Source organism: Muscardinus avellanarius (assembly GCF_963383645.1).
Source record: "Muscardinus avellanarius genome assembly, chromosome: 2".
NCBI classification, from domain to species: Eukaryota; Metazoa; Chordata; class Mammalia; order Rodentia; family Gliridae; genus Muscardinus; species Muscardinus avellanarius.
In genome coordinates, this window is record NC_137787.1 from 77,521,306 (window position 1) to 77,544,862 (window position 23,557).

The window sequence follows — 23,557 nt, forward strand, 5'->3', positions numbered from 1 at the left end:
GGATAGAATGCTGTTGTAGCAAGGCAATGAATGAAAGATACTTCAGTGTAGATGCTTTATTTGTCCAGTAGCATTCTCCTATCAGACACCAAAAGAGAGTGTGGGAGAGGGTGCAAAAGAGCCAGTGGAAAGGCCAGCTTGCAGCTTGCCAACAGGAAGGGACTGTCACTGCGAGGTCCTGAAGCTCTTCTTGGTGTCAGCCGGTCATCCATTGTCTGGTGGCGGCTCACCAGCTTCTCATCCCTCCACTCATGCTGGGCTTGACATCCCAGCCTCAGCTGGGCCCAGGCTCACGCCACCTCCCCATCCTCACTGTGCTCCCCAGGCAGCCACCTTCTGCCCCCACAGCAGTCTTTCCGTGCTCCTGACAAGGGGACATTTCTCACTGCTGGATCTCTGTCTCTCCACACACTTTTTTGTCTTCTTCTCAGATTTCCTAGAGTTTTGTGTATGTCTATGTTTGAGTATATTTAGCTGTCATCTGCAAGTCCTGCAGCCTCTTTTAGCTCCATAGACCACTACTTCTCAAAGTTTAGCATAAGAATCACTTGAACAGAAATCCTGATGCAGTGAGTTGGGGATATATGTGACACCTCTGACAAGCTCCTCGTTGGTACTTATGTTCCTGTTCTATAGGACACACCCTGAGTAGACAGCCATTGACAAGCCCATTGAGATGAGGATGCTGAATATGTCACCTCCTTCCCACCTTCGGCAATGCCCCAGCCAGGCCTCCCATCACAGCTGTGCTCCTCTCTTGTATTACAGAATACGAGATGTGAGCTGCTGCTATGGGAAGGACCTTAATTCAGTCTACTACATTCTTATAAGGCACATCCTCCACAGCCATTAGTAATTTTGGTAATAATTATATACTTCTCTAATTATTAGCAATGACAAATTATATACCCTATACCAAGACATCAAGATGTCTTTGCCAAGAGTCCTCTAGGACCTCTTTGCTCTTCCTCTCATTTCCCTCCAAATACTTGAAAAAATCTTAAGAAGACTTGTGACATCTCCGGTGACTCTCAATCTGGTTTTGGATTAAAATAACCAAGATTTTTTTTTAAAACACTGCTGACCAGGCTCAAATTAATTTAGATTATCTGAAAGTATTTTTTAAATCTTGCCAAATGATCTGATAACAACCGAAGTTGAGAACTCCTGCTTGAAGCCTTTGATGCCGAAATATACTTTCTCCTTGCCTTCCATTTTTTAGTTATCAAAATTCTACTCATCCAGGTATGCTAGCACTCATCCAGGTATGGTAGCACATACCTGTAATCCCAGTATTTGGGAGGTGAGACAAGAAGATCACAAGTTCGAGGACAGCCTCAGCAAGTAGTGAGACTCTCATCAATCTACAAAATTCTGTTTCAAAATAAAGGTGAAATAAGGCTCAGAAGTAGAATGACCCTGGGTTCAATCTATAGGAACAACAACAACAAAAAAATCCTACTCATTCTTCAAGGTTTAGTTGAAATATCACCTCTTTTAGGAAGGAGCTTCCAAGCATCTTCCCTCCACAGTCAATATTATTTTATTCCCTCATTGTTTTCCTGAAGCATTTTTTTTTGGTGTTTATGCTGTTAGCATTTCACCTTGTCATATAGTTAATTTTCTGTCTCCCCACAATGAGTGTAAATTCCTTGACACATACTGTCTTATAGATTTTTGTTTCATCCCAAAATGTTAACAAGACCCATTTATTAACTTAAATTTAACTTTTCAGGAAGTGGAACAAGATACTATTAATTTCCTTTTCAAAAACATTAGAAGTAATAGATTCTCAGTTAGTGAATCATACCTTGTTTGAAAAATGAAGTGTTCTATAATAATGCTATACTTTACTTCTTCAGAATAAGCCCCTACGTTTCAAGCAGAAAAACACCTCCTTTGTCGCAAGAGGCAAGAATGCATTTACCCACAGTCCCTCCTTAGGGCAGAGGTGGCAGGGCCTGGGGAGCTTCTTAGAAATGCAACACCTGACTCCACACTAGATCTACTGGATCCAGAGCTGCATTTTAACAAAGCAATTCACATGCACACTTTCCCTTCCAAATTCAGTGACACTTTTTATTAAACGATTTTCATAATCTGGAGAGTTTCCTTCGGGTTCCTAACTGAATCCACAAACCATTAATCTATAAAAGAGTTTTATTCACCTACCCTACTGAATCTAAACTCTAGCTATCAGAATCAGTGTGTGTGTGTGTGTATGTGTGTGTGTGTGTGTGTGTGTGCGCGTGCGCGCACGCACTACTATACTCTCAGCCCTTTTTAAAAATGTTAATTTCTCATTTAAGTGCTATGTTTAGGTTTTCATGGTTAACCTGTATCGTGAGTATTGTCTCATAGGGGTTAAGGTTCAGATGTCAGATGTGGTGGTATGAGCACCCAAGAGAAACATCTATTGAAGCCCTTTGGATGGTCATAGATGCACACAACATGGACCCATCTGATTCCCCCATGCCAACTACATGCATGAATGTTACCCTAAAGCTGGGGCCCCCAACTTCGTCCCTGTTCAGCTAGAAGCAGTTTATGACCGACTCGACGTCCTTATTCCTTTGCTAAGAGGTACATTCATGTGATAAAAATTAGAAAAAAGTGAAATTAAGCTCATGTTAACTGTTATTAAGAATTGTAAAAGTCAAAATGTATTTTCTGTATCTACCTTTGGCCTGATAGGTTTCAGGAAGTTACTAGACAGAGAGGGGAATGTACCAGTATTGGGAATGGCCCAGGAAGATTTGAGAAAGCTCTAATTATTAAGATATTTAAAAAACTGGATGAGGGGCTAATCTGTAAAAAACTTGGTCTTGGGTTTCGGTCAAGAAGCAAACAGCTATTGAAACTTAGATTGACTTAGCTAAAAGTAATTAGCAAGTCCATAGGAGAGGGGAGCTAGGACTTCCTCTTTTTTGTTTTTTGGTGGTGGTACTGGGGGTGGAACCCAGAGGCTTTCTACCTCCAGGCTATACTCCCAGACCTTTTTTATATTTTATTTGGAAACAGGGTATCACTAAGTTGCTAAAAGCCTCACTAAGTAGCTGAAAGCCTCACTAAGTAGCTGAGGCTGGCTTCAAACCCGTGCGATCCTCCTGTCTCAGCCTCCCAAGCGCAGGGATCACAAGCGTGCGCCACCACACCCGGCCTAGGACTTCCTCTTTCTAAAGACAGATCTACATAATAATCTAGATAGGATGGGATGAGGGGATTGACCTTTGTGAAAGACTCCTTGGATAGGGGATGTACCTTACAGGGACATTTACTACATCATAATTACGTGAACAAGATGGAGGTCATGTGTATAAAAAAGTCTGGTCCACATGTTGTATCTTTCGTGAATTCGTTCGAACCATCCCCTCATGTTACAACACGAGACTGAAACTAACTTCTGTATTTCTATCTTTTTAATAAACTTCTTTAAGTCTTCAAAAAAATGTTTTATTTTAAATAGGCTCTCACTAAGTTTCTGAGGGCCTTGCTAAATTTCTGAGCCTGGCTTGAACCTGTGATCCTCCTGTCTCAGCTTTCCAAGTACTGTGATTATAAGTGTGTACCACCATGCCCAGCTATCAAAATTAACTTTTTTTCCTTTTTCTTTTTTATTTTTGGTACTGGAGATTGAACTCAAAGGCATTCTACCTTCAAGCTATACCCCCAGTCCAATTTTATTTCTTATTTGGAAACAGGGTCTCACTAGGTTGATGGGAGTCTCTCTACTTGCTGAGGCTGTCCTCGAAACTGCAATCCTCCTGTCTCGGCCTCCAGAGTACTGGGATTACAGGTATGTGCCACCAGACCCAGACTCATAATCACTTTTAAGAATACTGATATCTGAGCCCGATCTCTATAATTGCTGATTCAATTGGTCAAGGATATCTGCATTTTTATGTTTGAAATGTTATTGATCTATTCTACCTTTCCTATCTTCAAGAAAAAATTCTTTCAATCTAGCATAGTTATTAATTATATCCGCTTGTTTTTATTGGAATAATCTTGCTAATTCACTTTGAGATATCATTCAGGTTTCCTTGATGGCTAGTCCCAACATCTAATGATTCCTTCATCAGAAAATTGGGAGTAATGTCTCTAGAAGATTCTTTTGTTCTATTTGCTCATTGAAAATTGATCTAAGATGACCATTCCATTGGTAACTAAAGAAAAGGCTTGTTGGCTAGTTGGAGTCTTTTCCAGTTTTATGAATTTTAGGATTGTCCTATTTCAAAGAAAATTATATTAGAATTTTGGTAGGAATTGTATTAAATATGTAGATTGCTTTGAGTAACATGAACATTTTAATAATATTAATTCTTCTGAACCATGAACATGGACTATCTTTCCATGTACTTATTTCCTCTTCAATATTTTATGGTTTTTAGTGTACTGAACTTTCACTTCCTTAAATTTACTCCTAAGTATTTCATTCTTTTTGATGCTACTATAAACAAGATTGTTCTTTTAATTTCTTTTGCTGATAGTTTGTTACTTTATAGATGCTGGTGATTTTTATATGTTGATTGGAAACTGTGACTACTAAATTTGTTTATCAATTCTGACAGGGTTTTGCTTTTTGAATGATTAGAATCTGAAGTTTTTAGAAGAACAAATCTGGAGGCATCATGATCCTTGATTTCAAAATATAAAAATATTGCAATAAAAATGGTGATGCTGGCATAAAACAGACATCTCAAGCAATAGAAATGAAGTACAGAGATAGGTGCAAGTATATATAGTCAATTAATATTCAGCAAACGCATCAAGAATACACCATGGGGAAAAGATGGTTTGTTCAATAAATTTGCTGGGGAAAATTAGATATCCACATGCAGAAAATAAAATTGGACCTTATCTCACAAAAAATACAAAATCTCAACTCAAAATGGAGAAGATACTTATATTTTAAAAACCAAAGCTGTAGCCTGGCATGGTGGTGCATGCGTGTAATCCCAGCGCTTGGGAGGCTGAGACAGGAGGATTGCACAGGTTCAAAGCCAGCCTCAGCTATTAAGTGAGACTCTCAGCAACTTAGTGAGACCCTGTTTCCAAATAAAGTATAAAATAGGTCTGGAAGTATAGCCCAGAGGTAGAAAGCCCCTGGGTTCCAACCCAAGTACCACTAAAAAAATTGTTCAACATCAGTAATAATCAGAAAATGCAAATTAAAGCCACAATAAGATATCACATCACACCTATTAGAATGGCTTTTTTCAGAAAGAGCGGTGATAACAAGTGTTGGTGAGGATGTGAAGAAAAGGTAACCCTTGGATGCTGCTAGTAGGAATGTAAATTAGTAGAGCCATTATGAAAAATAGAATGGCAGTGACTCAAAAACCTAAAAATAGAACTGCCATATGATCCAAAATTCACATGGGCTTTCTTTCCATGTATTTATACATGGAAATACATAATATAGCCAGAAATATAGCCAAAGGAGTTCAAATCAGCATGTCAAGAAGATGTCTGCATTTCCATGTTCAGTTCAGCATTATTCATAATACCCAAATTATTATTTCAACTTAAGTGTTCTTTGATGGATGAACATATAAAGAAAATATTTATACAGATATTATTCCACCTTTTAAAAAAAGGGAGTTCTGTCTGTCATTTGTGACAACATGAGTGGAACTGGAGGAACTTATGCTAACTGAACTAAGTCAGGCAGAAAAAACAAATACCATATGATCTATCTTATATATGGAATCTCATGGAAACAGAAGAGATTGATAGTTACTAGAGACTCCAGGAGAGGAAGAAGGATGGAGAAAGGGCAGGTGTTGATCAGTAGGAACAAAGCTCAGTTTGATTGGAGGAATAAGTTTTAGTGATCTACTGCACTACATAGTAAGCACAGCTAATAATAATGTGTGTGCCAGTATTGGGAATGGCCTGGGAAGATTTGAGCTGTGATTATTATATTTCAAAAATCGGTGAAAGAACTTGGTTTCTGCCTAAAAGCAAGCAATTATTCCAATGCAAATTAACCTAGCTAAAGGTAATTAGCAAGTTGATAGGAGAGGGAACTAGGCCCTTCTCTGTCTAAAGACAGACCTACAAGATTAGGTAAGCTAGCTAGGATGGGAGGAGGGGTCGACCTTTGTGAAAGGAGACACCTTGCCACACCTTGCTGGGGGAGGAACCTTACAGGGACGTTTACTATGTCAGAATTACAAAAATAAGATCATGGGTATAAAAAGTCCAGTCCACGTGCTGTATCTTTGGGTGGTGAATTGGCTTGAACCCACCTCCCCCATGTCATTTGCATGGGGCTGTAACTATCTTCTGTATTTCTATCTTTTTAATAAACTTCTTTAAATCTTCAGCAAGTGTCCGAGCTATGTATACTTATCCTTAGCTCAGGACAAGAACCGCGGTTTTTTTGTTTTGGGGGGTTATGTTGTGGTTTGAGGGAAATTGTGTCCGGGACCCTAACAGGAGTCTCTGGGAACAGTTTTCCCAAAACCATAACATTCCCAAACTGTAACATATTTTACCACAACAATGTATATTTCAAAAATTGCTTTAAAATAGAACTTTAACATTCTCACTACTAAAAAACAAGTAGTTGGGGAAGTAGTGGATATATTAACTAGTTTGAATTTTTCTACAATAGATACATAGATCAAAAGTTCACGTTGTACTCCATAAATATTACAATTATTATTTGTCAGTTAAAAAACATATTTTTTAATTTTAAAAAGAAAGGCTTGTTTGGGATTTCATGCCAAATTCAACCCAGTATGAAGCTAGCTATGAATCAATACCTTCATTTTTCTAAAATATATAATTGTTACTAAAAAGATCCTCATGTACTGTTTCCTCCTCAAACTTTTTCCCCCTAACATAGGGAATAAGGTCTTTTAGCAAACCATGTCAAGTTACACAGCACAGTCACTATAACATATTGTTCACCTAAGAAAAATGCTAGCTGGAATGAAATCTTTTCATTTTTCTTTACCTTCATTTTCATCACTTTTCCTTTTCTCTCTCTCTCCTTGACTTCCCTGACAAAATGGAGTTGGTAGGGGGAGCTCTGTTTGGGCTGGATAAGTAGAGCATTTTCTGAAATGCTGACTTGATGGTAAGACATTTCACACAACTCTCAGCAAATCAAAGGGAACTCACAATAATTCCTTAAGCCTCATGAAGATTAATGCTCCATTATGTTCTGTTAACCTGGGGCAGAAAATGGAGCTAAATTTGCAGGCAGCTTCGGCAGATTTATGTCTAGCCCTGAGATGAATAACACCCACAGTATTTTAGAGGTGAATTCTATGTAAAGTCCATCACAAAGCATATGAAATCACTTCATAATACACTGCAACACCGTTAAATCACTCTCAGGCACTGGGAGGCCCCTGTAATTATTTCTCAGCTACAGCCCATGGAATTACAGGTTGAACCCCAGAGTGAATTCCAGGCTGAACTTCGAATTTTTTCATTCCTGCAGGTTGGCTGTACTTCTGCATAATTTTTGTAACTTCTTTTACTCCACTTTCTTAAAGGAGCCAGTGCTCCCCCCCCCACCCCCTTTCACCAAGAACAAAACCATAAAAATGTTATTGGGAAGAAAAATTGCATTTTTAAATTTTGATTTACACTATGAGCTGTATTCCTGTGTTGCCTACACTTAAAAAATGTACATAACTGTAAAGGTGCATCATGTGAGCATTTATTATAAAATACAAGGAATTTTCACCTGATCAAAAAAATTAAAAAAATAAAAGCCAGGCATAGTGGCACTTGTAATCCCAGTACTTGGAAGGCTGAGACAGGTGGGTCTCAGATTCAAGAACACCCTCAGCAACCTAACAAGACCCTGTTTAAAAAAAAATAGGGCTCAGGATGTAACTCAGAGGTAGAATGCCCCTGAGTTCAATCCCCAGTACCATACACACACACACACACACACACACACACACACACACACAAATATCAAAATTACTCACCCATCATATGCATTCCTGTCAGGCCTCATACATCTACTGGAAACAGGTAAAATGGAAGCCATACTTGGTAGCATGTAGATATCAGGAAAGAGAAATAGTGTGATTTTTTCTATTAAATTATAGACCTAATTGTTCAGCTCCAAGTTAGAATGACATCTTTCCTTAAAATTTTTCTTCTGAAATTGCTCATGAAACTTTTCCTGTAGAATTTTAAGCTCTCTTATCAATTTAAAAATACCCTCTCAGGCAAGGCCTTTTAAACTATAGCCTGACTCTCAGAACATCACTTCCTTAAGAAGATAGGCTCCCTTTGAAGGTGTGGCAGGCTCTCTTTGACCAGGTTGGTTAACTTGTTAACTGTTGACTAGAGCACTGTACCCTTACACCTGACCTCGGTCCCAACATGGATCTGGTGTAGCTCATACTTATGTGCTTTGAAACAGATGTGCAGGGATACAAGTCCTCTTTTGGTTTCTCTGAAAACCCCTGCCAGATAGTCTTAAAAATGTGTCCAGTACACGTGAGAACATTCAGTTCTCAAACATTTCACTTTCCCATCCCCATCCCACCCTCCTCCAACTTGTTTTCATTCTTTGTGATCACGAGTAAGGAAAACATTGAAAGTCAGGACCTCAGATTTCCCCTTTGCCTGAACTTTGCTCTTTCAAGTTCACACAGAACTTCTGATAATTAGGCAAAACTTGTTTCCCAGAGCCTTTTCATTTAGTTAAACCCTGTGTGGCCTCTAAAATCCATTCAGTAACCTGTCCAGGTGTCAATCCAGGTAAAATAATAAATTACAGCCTAATATTTTCAGTAAAGAGAGCCTTTGTTGAGAAATCTCTGAGTTCACCACTTTTGCTGATACTTCTCATTTTTCCCTTGAAGGGAGTGATTAATCCAAAAAACTGTGGAAGAACTTGATCCTGACCTTTTTCTCTTTTTTCCTCTCAGCTCCCATGGCAATCAGCTGAAGTTCTATTCTGGTGAGCACTTCAACCATATTAGTCTCCTGTTTTATCAAGCAAATCAGGACCTAAAGTGTTTGTTAACGCCCAATAGAAGCAAATACAGGCGTTTCACAAAGTACATGACTTCTCATCACGAAAGTACATAACAGGGGCCAAAGGTTTATATCTTTACTGGGGTCTCCAGTTCTAAGTTGTTGCACTTCCTACTGATAGTCATTAACAAACTCCTCAAATCCCATGCTAGCCTCTTTCATCCCATCCTGACCAGCCAGCAGTTTTGAGAATGGAAAGAAAAGGGAATAAGGATATCCACGTTAAGGAATCATCAACGTAGCATAAATCTTATTACTGCCACTACCACCAAATAAACATTTGTAATTTTGCCCAAGATGTCCAAGGATTTTAGAGGATTCCTGTCTTAGGAAAGGTAATGATAATTACAAGGCAAAAAGAGCTTGAGTGTGTGTCCAGGCTTTGTAATTTGGGACAGAGGTTCCTGTTTGTTTTTTTATAATAATACATATATCTCTTACCTCTTGACCCACCTCACCTCAAGCTGATCCACCAGTTTCTCTTTCCCAATAATCATTGAGCATTTTGAGAGTAACGTGCCCTCTGACTACCTCTGAGACCTGCAAACTCTTACTTGGTATTCTGTACCCTATATCTCCATTTATTTTTAGGGTAATAAGGAAGACCACCAAATTCCAATGTGGCATTTACCATGGCCTCTGACAGGTGAAAGACTTAGATAATTAGGTAAGTGTTAAGCAATTAACTATTCCAGTAAATTAATTAGACTAATTACATGTCTGTTTCTAATGCAGATTCTGTCAATCAATGACCTTGATCAATGATAGTGCCAGCTAATGCCAGCTAAGATACATGGACTCCATATACCAACTTTCCTGGTTGTTCAGGCAAGAGCTCATCATTTAAGCTCACAATAGCCTTGAAAAATCTATAAAAGTAGCCTATCGATGTTTTCTGGCCAATCTTAAGTTATTCTCTCCAGTTTTCAATCTTCCTGCTCCCCCTCCTTTTTTTTTTCTTTTGAGACAGGGTCTTGCTAAGTTGCCCAAGTTGGCCTCAAATCTGAGATCCTCTCGCCTCAACCTCCTGAGTAGCTGGAGTTGCAGACACCCACTACCTTGCTTGGCTCCATTTTCAATCTTCTGAAGACTACTCCTATGGTAGAATGTTTCTTGACACTTCTTTTTCTTTTTGACTGACTTTCACAAAAGGCCAGTCACTCTGTAGGAGCAGGAAAATGTTTTGTGTTTAGAGAGCACACATGGAGGAGTGCACCAGGCCAACTCAGAACCAGCAGCAGGGTATTCTGCAAACAAATGCTTTGTGCCAACAGAGCCCCGTGACTCGGCCGCATGTGTTTGTGTCAGGAGGCCCTGCCTCAGCTCCCCCAGGCCTACCACAAGGCATTTCACTTCCTACCCTCCCCATCCCCAGTGCCAACATTTTTCTATTTTCACTCCCTATGACAATGTTCTATTTGGCTTAATTTTGCCTCTGAACCTCTGACGTTGGAGTGCAACTGGGCGGCATTAGGCCTCTCCCACATTGGCATCATTTCTGCTAAGTCTCTAACGCCCACTCATGGGGGCTCAGAACTGTATCCACCCCCTAAAACAGCTCTTATCACTCCAGGTAGGGGCGTAGTTAGGAATTTGGACCTTCTAGAACCTTACTGTATGGGCCTGGGCATCTACCATGTATCAAGCACTATGCTAAATTCTGAGAGAGAATGAGATGGATGAGGTCTGCCCTAAAGAACTGACAACTCTAATGGGGAAAAGATATGAATGGTAAAGAACATGGCAGGTGCTGTGAACACTCAGAGACACTCAGAGCTAGTCTAGGGGATACAGAAGGCTTTCAGGAAGGTGTGAGGCCTGGGGTCAGTCTTGAGGAAAGGTGTATTCCTGAAAACCACCACTGTCCATGAGGCTGGGACCAACAGGAGAAGCCTGTGCTCCTGGCCCAGGGAACAATATGTACAGTGCAAGGAGGTGGCAGAAAGCATCTGGCTTAGGCAACAATTAATAGTTTTATATGGGGTGTGTGTGTGTGTGTGTGTGTGTGTGTGTGTATGTGTGTGTGTGTGTGTGTGTGTGTGTTGCAGAGGATTGAACCAGGGGCATTCTACCTCTGAGCTATACCCCAACCATATATAAATTTGTTTTTTAATTTGGAAATAGGGTCTCACTAAGTTGATGGTAGCCTCACTATATTGCTGAGGCTGGCTTTGAACCTGCAATCCTCCTGTCTCAGCCTCCCAAGTACTGGGATTACAGGCGTGCACCACCACACCCAGCCACTGTATGGTTTTTATTCCCAAATTGCACCAGAATATCTCAGTCTTGGTGACTTTCAGTTTTTGATATTTCTGGTTCTGGCTGCACATGGTGGCACATGTTTATAATCCTAGTACTTGAGAAGCTGAGACAGGAAGATTGCAGGTTTGTGGCCTGCTCAGCCACTTAGTGAGGCCATCCGCAACTTATTAAGACCCTATTTCAAAATAAAAAATATGACTGGAGGATGTAGCTCAAAGGTAGAATACCCCTGGGTTCAATCCCCAGTACTGGGGGGGAAAAAAGGGGGGGCTGAGGGTGTAGCTTGGGTTAAAATGTCTCTGGGTTCAATTCCCAATACCACCAGTATACCCTGGGTTCAATTCCCAATACCACCAGTGTATATTTTGCCAAGCATTTCAATCCTGCCATTGTAATCACTGAAATCAATTTGTTATTCCTCTACTGTTTTATTTTATTGTACTTACATGCATGTATGCACACAAATATGTGTGTATGCAAATGCCAAAAGAAAATTCAGTGCCATTTTATTTTATGTATAACTATATATAAATTATGTATTTTGGGTCACTCTGAAGATTAAGAAATGTAAAATGCTGGGACTGTTTCAATATTTATATAGTAAATAATGAGTGTCATAAAAATAAATAAAAATTCAAAAAAATAAAGGGAAATGAAAGACAAGATAGGGTTCTACTAATTATGATACACTTAAATATTTGCACTTAATGAGTGGACATCACAACTCCTTTCATAATCCAGTTTAACTGTGTTATCTTCAAGACATTGCTGAGCTTATATTTCAAATCCTTAATTCATCACACACCGCAAGTTTAGTGGAACAGAAGGTTCTTTTTATACTTTATTGGTACAATGCAATTATACATCATGGTGGTATTCAAAGTGATGCAAACTACACACACACGTACAGCACCAGGCGCAGTTCCCTTTGTATACACAGCCACCTCCCCTTCTTTCCCTCCCCATACATGTTATTGAGTTGGTAGTGAAGCCTTGTATGGATGTAACCTTATTTGAACTGCACCCTCCCTCAAGCCTCTTTTTTTCCCCCTCTCCACTTCCTTCCCTAGATCCCTTTCACTATTTCACTGGTCTCTCTCCTCATTTGAATGAAGTCCCTTTTGCTTTTCTATTTTTGTTCTAGCTTTCACATATGAGAGAAAACACATGACCCTTGGCTTTCTAAAACTGGCTAATCTCACTTAGGAAAATATTCTTTAGTTCCATCCATTTTCCTGCAAATGACATAATTTTGTTCTTCTTTATGGATAAGTAAAATTCCGTTTGTATATAGACCACGTTTTAGTTATCCACTTAACAGGTTTAAAGGTGCCAAATGCTTCCCTCTCTTTTAGCCCAATCAATGAGTGTTAGCACATACACATATAAAGTCTAACTTTAGACCAAATGCATCCCCTTCTCCCCTCTGCCCTGTTTCACTGAGGCCACAACGTGAGGCTTTTTCTTTTTCTCTCAGACCAAGCTGTTCTGCCCAAGAACCAAAGTCTCAACTGTCAGGACACCTCTCCAAAAGCTGCCCAGCAAAGCTTGTAAGCTCTTATCAGTTCACCTGAGGCTGCACAAGAAGCCTGCTCAGGATGCAATGCACACTGTTCCTTACACACACACACACACACACACACACACACACACACACACACACCCTCAAAACCCAAAACCAGTAGGAAACATGGTGGCAATGGGGAGCATGCCTTGCTTCTTTTCTTCCTTCTTCGGCAGGTCTCTCAGGGTGGGGATGAGGATAAAAGGTCTTACCTCTTCCACAGCAGAGACTTCTGACTCCACCATTCAGCCCACTGCACTATAAATGGCTTGAAAGTGCTCTAAAAATGTCCTAAGCTGTTCTTTCTGTTTTGTAGCTTATTTATTTTTTCATTTATTCATTCAATAAATATTAACTGAGTATACACGATGCTCCAGGAAGTCTAAGAACTGCTAGAGATTTAACAAAATGAACGAGACAGTTCTTACTTCTCTGATATAGTCTGCAAAAACACTGGCATTCCATGAATAGAGAAGACCTAAGTTACCATATTTCTCACAATAACCCTCTTTAGATTAAAACAGATGTATTAAGTGTGTCTTCAGCAGTCTCTTCTTCATATCAAATAACTACAGCATTTTGGGTCTTTGCTCTTGTCTGTTTCCCAATACATTGATTATATCTGCCTCAAATACTTTACAGAAGAGGAGAGCTACTAAAGAATACACAATCTTTCCTTTATGGTGCAGATTTGCTGCAGTTTAACATTATTACTCACATGTACAAAGAAGATGTACTTTATCTTCTATTGTCCCTTTCATCTTTCTCATTATACCCACCCTCCTGGGAGCTGTGGCAGGTGGTGATGACTTGAAACTTTCTAATTAACAGCATTTTTGTATATGTGATCTAAGGAGTTTTACTAGACCATTCATTTTTGTTGAGACACATGCTCAGTCTATCCAATTTTCTCCTCTATCTGCTGCTCCTATCTGAGATGACATGTACTGAGCGGAGTAGGTGGGGGAGGTTTATTTCATTTCTTGCTTAAGAGAAAACAGAGGGTTTCGATTCTATGTACTCACTTGTGTGTGCCTTTGGCTCTGCTGTGAGTGAGAGATGAGGCATTGTCCAGGGTTTTTGTAAGAGACATGCGTCTATCTGGGGATGGTGTAAGGGTGCCTGGATGGTCTCTCTGTGAAACAGCACAGTCTATCCAGCCTTAATGGAGTGTAATGCTGGCACTCTACCACCACAACCACCATGCTGGATGTGGCCTGAGCTGACTCTGGAGCTCTTCTAGAGACTCACAGCCTCTCCTGGGCTACATGGACAATGCAGGTTTCTGGCTCTACTATTTGCAAACTGAGCTTTGGCCAGTTAGATAGGTATAGAACCTTCTACCTTGACTCTCACCCCACAAGTGGATGGTGACCAAAGCCTTTTGTCTGCCTCCTACCCTACTCCTTCTGCTTCCTCACTCTCCAAACTAGAAGGCGATGTCCTCTGGACTTTTTCTTCCTGTTGTATAAAAACTTTACTTATATCACATCCTGAACTCTTTCTGGCCTTCAGCAATCTCCATGTTCACGTCCACCAGATCTAGGTTTCAAGGGAAGCATATATAGGCTAAAAATCTTCATTTTTCTTCCCATTGACTCACTAGGGACTAAAATTTCTACTCAAAGAATCCTAATCCCCTACTTCAGTTCCCACCCCCAGAAGATTGATGGGAAAGTGGACTATGAAAAAGGCCATGTACATGCACACAGAAAGGAAAGGAAGGAAGTTTAATGACAGTAGAAATGGATTTGGGGAGGAGCTGCAAATTAAAATTTATGAAATCAAAAGAAACTTGAAAAGACAATTTACCTCTGTGCAGAAGGGTGCAATGCCACCATAAAACCAGAGCAAGCACATAGCATGCACAGTTCACACAGTCTTTTATCCCCCTAACGACAGGCCACCACAATGTTCCCCATTGGCTGGAGTAAGACTTCACAATCTAATCCGGTTGGCTGGCTTCCCCTGGGCAGATTTTTACAAAAGGAGAAACGTGAAATCAATACATCCAGAGTGGAATATATAGACACATACACAAAGTTTACAAAATGGATACCTGAGCTACAGTTCAAAATGGAGGCCTTGCCAGGCGTGGTGGCGCACACTTGTAATCCCTGTGCTTAGGAGGCTGAGACAGGAGGATTGCGCAGGTTCGAAGCCAGCCTCAACTACTTAGTGAGGTTCTTAGCAACTTAGTGAGACCCTGTTTCCAAATAAAATACAAAATGGGTCTGGGAGTATAGCCCAGAGGTAGAAAGCCTCTGTGCTAGGGGTATAATTCTTTATAGCTTATGGTAATTACAATGGGCCTTTTGGAAGATTTTACTGTAAAAAAAGAAAACAATCTTCTCTGCCAAAGTTATAAGATCACATAGAAACTGGCAGGCTTTCTTTTTTCTTCCTTTTTTTTTTTTTTTTTTTTTTGGTGGTACTGGTACTGGGGATAGAACCCAGGGGCATTCTACCTCTGAGCTATACCCCCAGTCCTGTTTTTTATTACTTAGTTTGAAATAGGGTCTCACTGAGTTGCAAAGGGCCTCACTAAGTTGTAGCTGAAGTTTTCCTTGAACCTTGATCCTCCTGTCTCAGCCTCCCAAATGCTGGAATTACAAGCGTGTGCCACCACACTCAGCTATAAAAGTTTTTATAATTGTGTATGAGATTCAGAAATACAAAACACTGCCAGGCGTGGTGGCACACACTTGTAATCCTAGCATTTGGGAGGCTGAGACAGGAGGATCGCAGTTCAAGGACAACTTCAGCTACTACTTAGTGAGAACCTTTGCAACTCAGTGGGACCCTATTTTAAAATAAAGAATAAAACATAGGACTGGGAGTATAGCTCAGAGATAGAATGCCCCTGGGTTTCATCCCCAGTACCACAAAAAAAGAAAGAAAGAAAAAGAAAGGAAGGAAGGAAGGAAGACAAAACACTGACATTTTTTCAGGACCCACAGAGTACTCACATCTGATATCTTTACAAAGTAGGAAGTAGCTTTAGGAAAATAACTCTTCTTGACTTACAAAACTGTATTTAATTTTCTCCAGAATTATATTCCCTAATATGTAAAGTATGTATAACCAGGACTTTCTTTGGATAATTATTTAAAATAATAAATAAGCCAGGCATGGTGGTACATGCCTGTAATCCCAGTACTTGAGAGGCTGAGACATGAGAATTGCAGGTTTGAGACCAGCCTAAACAATTTAGGGTGATACTCAGCAACCTAACAAGACCTTGTTTAGAAAAAAATTAAAGGGCTTGGGGTATAACTCAGAGGTAGAATCCCCCTGGGTTTAATCTCGAGTACCACAGAAATGAAAGAAAGGAAGGTAGGAAGGAAGGACGGAAGAAAGCAAGGAAGGAAGGAAGAGAGGAATTTCAAGTTGTACAAATATTTATTTGCAGGGATCATGTGGCTTTTACCAACCATTGCAGAACAGATCTTTTTCCAAGTGAATGGAGACTCCACCTAGGAGGCACCATTCAGACCGTTCAATAAGTGATTATTAAGCATCTGCTATATGTTAAGTGTCCTAATGCTTGGAGTTGAGTAATGACATGCAAGAACAGCCTGTCTATTCTCAGACATCTCTGGCAACATCCAAATACAAAGAACTGTATTTACAAATCCCCTGGCTTCTCTGATGACTTTCATTACTGGAAATATGACTCTTTTGCATGACCAAAGCCTAAATTTATTATTTTTGTGTGTGTGTGGTACTGAGAATGGAACCCTTCTACCTCTGGGCTACACTCTCAGACCTATTTTATATTTTTTTATTTGGAAACAGTGTCTCTTAAGCCAGGAAGGCTGGCTTGAACCTGCACGATCCTCCTGTTTCTGTCTCCCAGTGTGGGGATTACAATCGTGAGCCACCACGCCCAGCTAACTTTACTCTTTCTTTCTTTCTTTCTTTCTTTCTTTCTTTCTTTCTTTCTTTCTTTCTTTCTTTCTTTCTTTCTTTTTTTGGTACTGGGGTTCCTGGAAACCCTTTTATCTCCGGGCTACACTCCCAGACCTATTTTTTATACTTTTTTATTTGGAAACAGGGTCTCTTAAGGCAGCACGGCTGGCTTCGAACCTGTGCAATCCTCCTGTCTCTGCCTCCCAAGCGCGGGGATTACAAGCGTGTGCCACCACTCCCGGATAAATTTACTATTTTCTAATGACTGACCTTAACGCCAACACCGGTGCCTCCAGAAGTGTTCAGATGCTTCTAAGAGTCCAGCGACGGTCAGCAGCCCCTCAGTGGGACTGCTCAACAGAGTGACTGGAGACTGAAACGCTGGACTTCAGAGTATGCTCGATTGACTTCTGTTTTTAGAAATATTCTGTTTTTGCTGTCTAAGTAAAGAAAATGTAAGGCATAGAGTATCAGAGAAACGTGTTGAAAAGCTATTTCATTGGGAATAAAGCACGGTATTTTAAATCAATTACCAGCAACGAATAAAATTAATAAGCTTTCTGTAACTTTGAAATAACCACGTTTAACTTGGAAATCTGAAGGACAAGCCAAAGAACAAGAAGGAAGAGTCAGCAACATAAGCGATCGATCAGACCGCTCTGGGCCGGGCGGAGGATGCTGTGTCGCACTTGAGCCTCACTTCAACACGGTGGGATGAGTAGCATTAGCGCCCCAATTTCCAGCTGAGGAAATTGGAGCCCAGAGATGTTAAATAAAGTGCCAGAGATCCTACGATGAGGAAACCAAGGTCGGAATTCAGATCCGGTCTGCCCAGCTACAAAGCCATGGAAATTCTGCCCTCTTCAACACCACCATGGTTAAGTGTTGGTGTCTTAAAGAAGACGAGTTCAAGGGGAATCCCACCGAGAGAACGGAATTCAGTCTGTGTTTTGAAGATTAAGGAGGGGCCAGATTCAAGGAGGACTTCTCTGTGACATTTTATCCTCGGGTCTCCAGGTCATTAATTTTACTGATTTATGGCTCTTTATAATGGGGGGGGGGGTGTTCTCTGAATGTTGATGAAAATGACCCCATTAAAACAATGGTCTAGTCCTAAAACTGATTCCAAATTTTAAGGTAACCTGTTACAATGTGCCACGTACACACTTTCTGTTTAACTCACGTCAGGCTCACCGCTTCCCTTAAATGTTACCCACAAAAATGCCAGGCCCAACACAGCATGCCACCTGGGGCAGGGTCTACCCTCCCCTTAGCAGTCCTTGAAAAGTGAGTTCAAAGGCACCAGGTTGAAGACTGATGTGGTGGCACACACCTATAATCTCAGTACTTGGGAGGCTGAGACAGGAGGCTTATAGGTTTGAGACCCTGTTTCAAAATAAACAAAAAAATAAAAAGGGCTGGGAGTGTAGCTCAGAGGTAAAAGGCCCCTTGATCCAGATTGAGAAACTGTTTTCATTACCCTCTCCCCCTAAGCGCCTGTGGCTCACTGTTCCAGTGACTTCAGGCCCTAGATTAGAGCCTGTGTCTGTTTTCAGTACCAGTGAAAGTGCAAAAACCAGAACGCAAAGCCATGAGGCTGTCAGCTCTGTCAATGTGACAAGCCCCACACTGAAGGGAGATGGAAGAATTTCTTCGAACTCAAGGTAGATTCAGTCCTAAACTCTAACAATAAACCCAGATTATCACTGCTGCTGTCCAACAGGACTCCAGTAGGGACACAGCTAATGCATAGTGGGGGTGGCAGAGTCCAGGCCCTGAAAGTCAAAGAATTTCAAAGCTGATTGAGTCTAATTTGGGTTTAACTGAGTGAAAAAGAACAGCATGTTTTATGATACTCTCTTAACACTACTAAGTGCAATATATTAGTTAAACATTAATTCTTTTCTAAAGACATACAAAACCTTGGTTATGCAACCAGGGTCACATTCACCTGCCTGTTAATACTCCACCTTAGTTATGTCATGACTTTTCAGAAGTGTGTTTCTGTTGAGCGCTTCTCCTGGGCTTTGCTTTTTTTTTGCAGGCCTGGGGATGGAACGCAGGGACATTCGACCTCCGAGTTACACCCCTGACCTGTTTTTTGTTCTTTATTTTGAAACAGGGTCTCACTAAGTTGCCGAGGGCCTCACTAAGTGTGTACCACCATGCCCGGCTGGGCTTTGCATTTTATTCTCTGTTGATGTGATCATTGTCTTCCTGTTGCTGAGTTCTGTTAGTTATGTTTAAAATGTTTAATTATAAATATTTCTAACATAAAGCATGTACATATGCAACAGGTGCCTGTATAGTTGCTGCACGAAATTAGCAATTGTTAACATTTTGACATAATTAATACATATTTTTTATATAAAAAGGAAAGGTTTCATTAAAGCCCTGTCTACTTTCCTTACCTTAGATTACCTTTACTTCTTCCCTGAAGCAAATCACTGTTCTGAAAGTGGGAAGTGAGTATGTATTTTTCTGGTACACATTTTAAAATGTTTACTGATAGGCCAGGCGTGGTGGTGCATGCTTATAATTCAGAAGATTGAGGTTCATAGCCAGCCTCAGCTATTTAGTGAGGGCCCTTGCAACTCATGAGACCCAGTTTCAAAATAAAGAATAAAAAATAGGGCTGGGAATGTAGCTCGGAAATAGAATGCCCCTGGGTGCTATTCCCAGTAAAAAAAAAAAAAAAAAAAAAAAAAGTTTACTTATAGCCAGATGTGGTGGCACACGCCTATAATCTCAGTACTTGGAAGCCTGAGAGAGGAGGATTCTAGGCTAGCCACAGCAATTTAGTGACACCCCCAGCAACCTAACAAAACCCTATTTATTTATTTTTTTGTATTTGTTTTTATTTTTTATTATTTTTATTTTTTTCTTTTAACAATTTTTTATTGAACATAAATAGTATACATTTAAACTATATTTGGTGCCCTCTCCCCCCACCCCCATTTTCCCTTCCCCCCTCCCACCAATGGTTGTCCAGGTTAGTCATGTCATATTCATAATTTTACACATGTTCAGATGTAGACCCTCATTAATCAAGATCAGCCTTCCTCCTCTCCTATCTTTCCATTCAAACTTTGCTGATATTTCCCTTCTATTATCTGGAGTCCCACTGGTATCCTCTGTGTTCCCTAGTTTGGGCATATTAGAGGAAACATATGTACCTTCTCCTTCTGTGCTTGGCTAACCTCACTTAACATAATGTTCTCCAGGGCTTTCCATCTTCTTGCAAATGATAAAATTTTGTTCTTCTTTATGGCTGAATAGAATTCCATTGTGTGTATTTCCCACAGTTTTGCTATCCATTCATCTGTTGATGGAGATCTGGGTTGGTTCCATATTTTGGCTATTACAAATTGTGCTGCTATGAACATAGGTATGCATATGTTGCTGTAGTTCTCTGAATTCAACCCCTTTGGAAAGATACCCAGGAGTGGTATAGCTGGATCATATGGTGGATCTATTCCCACCTTTCTTAGGAATCTCCACACAGATCCCCATAGTGGCTGAACTAGTTTGTACTCCCACCAACAGTGTAAGAGAGTTCCTCTTTCCCCACATCCTCGCCAGCATTCGTTGTTATTTGATTTCTTTATGCTTGCCACTCTGACTGGGGTTAGATGGAATCTCAGTGTAGCTTTGATTTGCATCTCCCTGATGGCCAGTGATGTAGAACATCTATTCATGTATCTATTGGCCCTTTGCATCTCTTCTTTTGTGAAGTGTCTATTTAGTTCATTTGCCCATTTCTTGATTGGGTTATTTGTTTTGCTAGTGTAGAGTCTTTTGAGCTCTTTGTATATTCTGGATATTAGCCCCCTATCAGAATGATGGCTGGTAAAAGATCTTTTCCCATTCTGTAGGCTTCCTCTTTAGGTTATTGATAGTTTCCTTTGATGAGAAGAAACTTTTTAGTTTGATGCTATCCCACTTGTTTATTCTTGCTTTAATTTCCTGGGCTTTGGAGGTTTTGTTGAGAAAGTTACTGCCTGTGCCAATATGTTGTAGTGTTGAACCTATGCTCTACTCTACTAACTTCACAGTCTCAGGTCTAATTTCTAAGTCTTTGATCCATCCTGAGTTGATTCCTGTGTTTGGTGAGAGATAGGGGTTTAGATTCATCTTTTTACAAATGGTTAGCCAGTTCTCCCAGCACCACTTGTTGAAAAGGCTGTCTTTTCTCCAGCGTATGTGTTTGGCCCCTTTGTCAAAGATTAATTGACTAAAGATGTGTGGGTTTGTTTCTGTATCTTCTATTCTAATCCACTGGTCAGTATATCTGTTATTGTGCCAATACCATGCTGTTTTTACTACTATTGATCTATAGTATAGTTTGAAGTCTGGAATTGTAATGCCTCCTGCATGCTTCTAATTGTTGAGAATTTCTTTGGCTATTCTGGGTCGTTTCTTTCTCCATATGAAGTTCATGATTGATTTTTCTAGGTCTCTGAAGAATGTCGCTGGTATTTTAATGGGAATTGCATTGAATCTATCTATAGATCAGTTTTGGCAGAATGGCCATTTTGGTGATACTTATTCTGCCTATCCATGAGCACAGGAGATCTTTCCATCTTCCAAGGTCTTCTTCATTTCTTTCTTTAATGTTTTATAGTTTTTGTTGTAGAGGTCTTTTACATCTTGGGTTAGATTTATTCCTAGGTATTTTATTGGTTTTGAGGTTATAGTGAATGGAATTGTTTTCTTTGTTTCTTTCATTGTGGATTCGTTGTTGGCATAAAGAAAAACCACTGATTTCTTTAGGTTGATTTTGTAACCTGCGACTTTGCTGAATTTGTCAATCAGCTCCAGAAGTCTTTTGGTTGAGTTCTTTGGGTCATCCAGATAAAGAATCATATCATCTGTGAATAAGGATAATTTTAATTCCTCTTTTCCTATGTGAATTCCTTTGATTTCCTTCTCTTGTCTTATTGCTACAGCAAGAGTCTCAAGGACTATATTGAAAAGGAGTGGTGATAGTGGGCATCCTTGTCTTGTTCCTGACTTTAGCGGAAATTCTTGCAGTTTTTCCCCATTCAATATAATGTTGGCTTTGGGTTTACAGTATATTGCCTTAATGATGTTGAATTACTTTCCTTCTATCCCAATTTTTTGCAGTGTTTTTAACATAAATGGGTGTTGGATTTTGTTGAATGCTTTTTCAGCATCTATTGCTATGATGATGTGGTTTTTGTTCTTGGTTCTATTTATGTGGTGAATAACATGTATTGATTTGCGTATGTTGAACCAGCCTTGTTTTTCTGGGATGAAACTGACTTGGTCATGATTTATTATTCTCTTGATATAGTTTTGAATGCATATAGCTAGTATTTTGTTTAGAATTTTTGCATCTATGTTCATTAAGGATATTGGTCTGTAGTTTTTCTTTCTTGAGGTATCTTTATTTGGTTTGGGGATTAATGTGATACTGGCCTCATAGAAGAAATTTGGGAGCGTTCCATCTCTTTCAATTTCCCGGAACAAGTTCTGAAGTATTGGTATTAGTAGTTCACTGAAGGTTTTGTAGAATTCAGCTGGAAACCCATCTGGGCCTGGGCTTTTCTTTGGTGGAAGAATTTTTATTGCTTTTCTATTTCTTTGGTTGTTATTGGTTGGTTTAGGCTTGCTATGTCCTCTTGGCTGAGTGTAGGAAGGTTAACTGTGCTTAGAAATCTATCAATTTCTTCCATGTTTTCAAGTCTATTGGAGTATAAATTTTTAAAGTAGTTTCTGATAATCTTTTGAATTTCTTCATTATCTGTGGTGATATCTCCTTTTTCATTTCTAATTTTGATAATTTGAGTTGATTTTCTTTTTCTTTTGGTTAGGTTGGCCAAGGGTTTATCAATTCTATTAATCTTTTCAAAGAACCAACATTTTGTTTTATTGATTCTTTGAATTGTTTTTTTGTTCTCTATTTCATTTATTTCTGCTCTAATTTTAATGATTTCTCACCTTCTGCTGGCTTTGGGAATAGACTGTTGCAGAATTTCTAGGTCCTTGAGTTGTGTCATTAGGTTCTTTACTTGGTGGTTCTCTGTCCTCCTTATGGGGCACTCAATGCAATAAACTTTCCTCTTAATACTGCCTTCATGGTGTCCCATAGATTTTGGTAGGTTGTGTCTCTGTTTTCATTTGTTTCCATAAATTTCTTTATTTCTTCCCTAATTCCTGCTCTTACCCATTCATCATTCAATAGTGTATCATTCAATCTCCATGAATTTGAATACTTTCTTTCGAGTTTCCTGTTGTTGATTTCTACTTTTATTCCATTGTGGTCTGAAAAGATGCAAGGAATTATATTACATCTTTTGATTTTCTAGTATTTTCGTTGTGTCCTAGGATGTGGTCTATTTTGGAGAAGGTTCCATGGGCTGCTGAGAAGAAAGTGTATTCTGTAGTTCCTGGTTGAAATCATGTGAAAATGTCTATTAGGTCCATTTGGTTTATGGTTTCCTTTAGTTCTAAAGCGTCTTTACTCATCTTTTGCCTTGAAGATCTATCTGGTGGTGTGAGAGGTGTATTAAAGTCTCCCAGAATTATTGTATTTGGGTCTACTTGGGATCTTATGTCCAGAAGGGTTTGTTTTACAAATGTGGTTGCACCCACATTTGGGACATAAATATTTACTATCATTATATCTTCTTGGTGTATTGTTCCTTTTAATAAAAGGAAGTGCCCTGATTTGTCTCTTTTGATGTGTTTTAGTTCAAAGTCTGTTTTGTTGGATATCAGGGTTGCTACCCCTGCTCTTTTTTGGTCACCATTGGCATGGTATATCTTTTTCCA

General features: G+C 39.7%; 1 protein-coding gene across 1 annotated transcript in view; it reads right to left on the bottom strand.

The window, feature by feature from the left end:
* UPP2 (uridine phosphorylase 2) overlaps window positions 1-8,020 on the bottom strand; it is a gene marked incomplete at both ends in the record, with an annotated part of 39,460 nt that extends 31,440 nt beyond the window's left edge. The window contains one exon of the mRNA XM_080688988.1: window positions 7,959-8,020. Within this exon, the coding sequence (XP_080545114.1) occupies window positions 7,959-8,020 (62 nt within the window). The remainder of the gene's footprint in view (window positions 1-7,958) is intronic.
* Window positions 8,021-23,557: the final 15,537 nt, after the last annotated feature.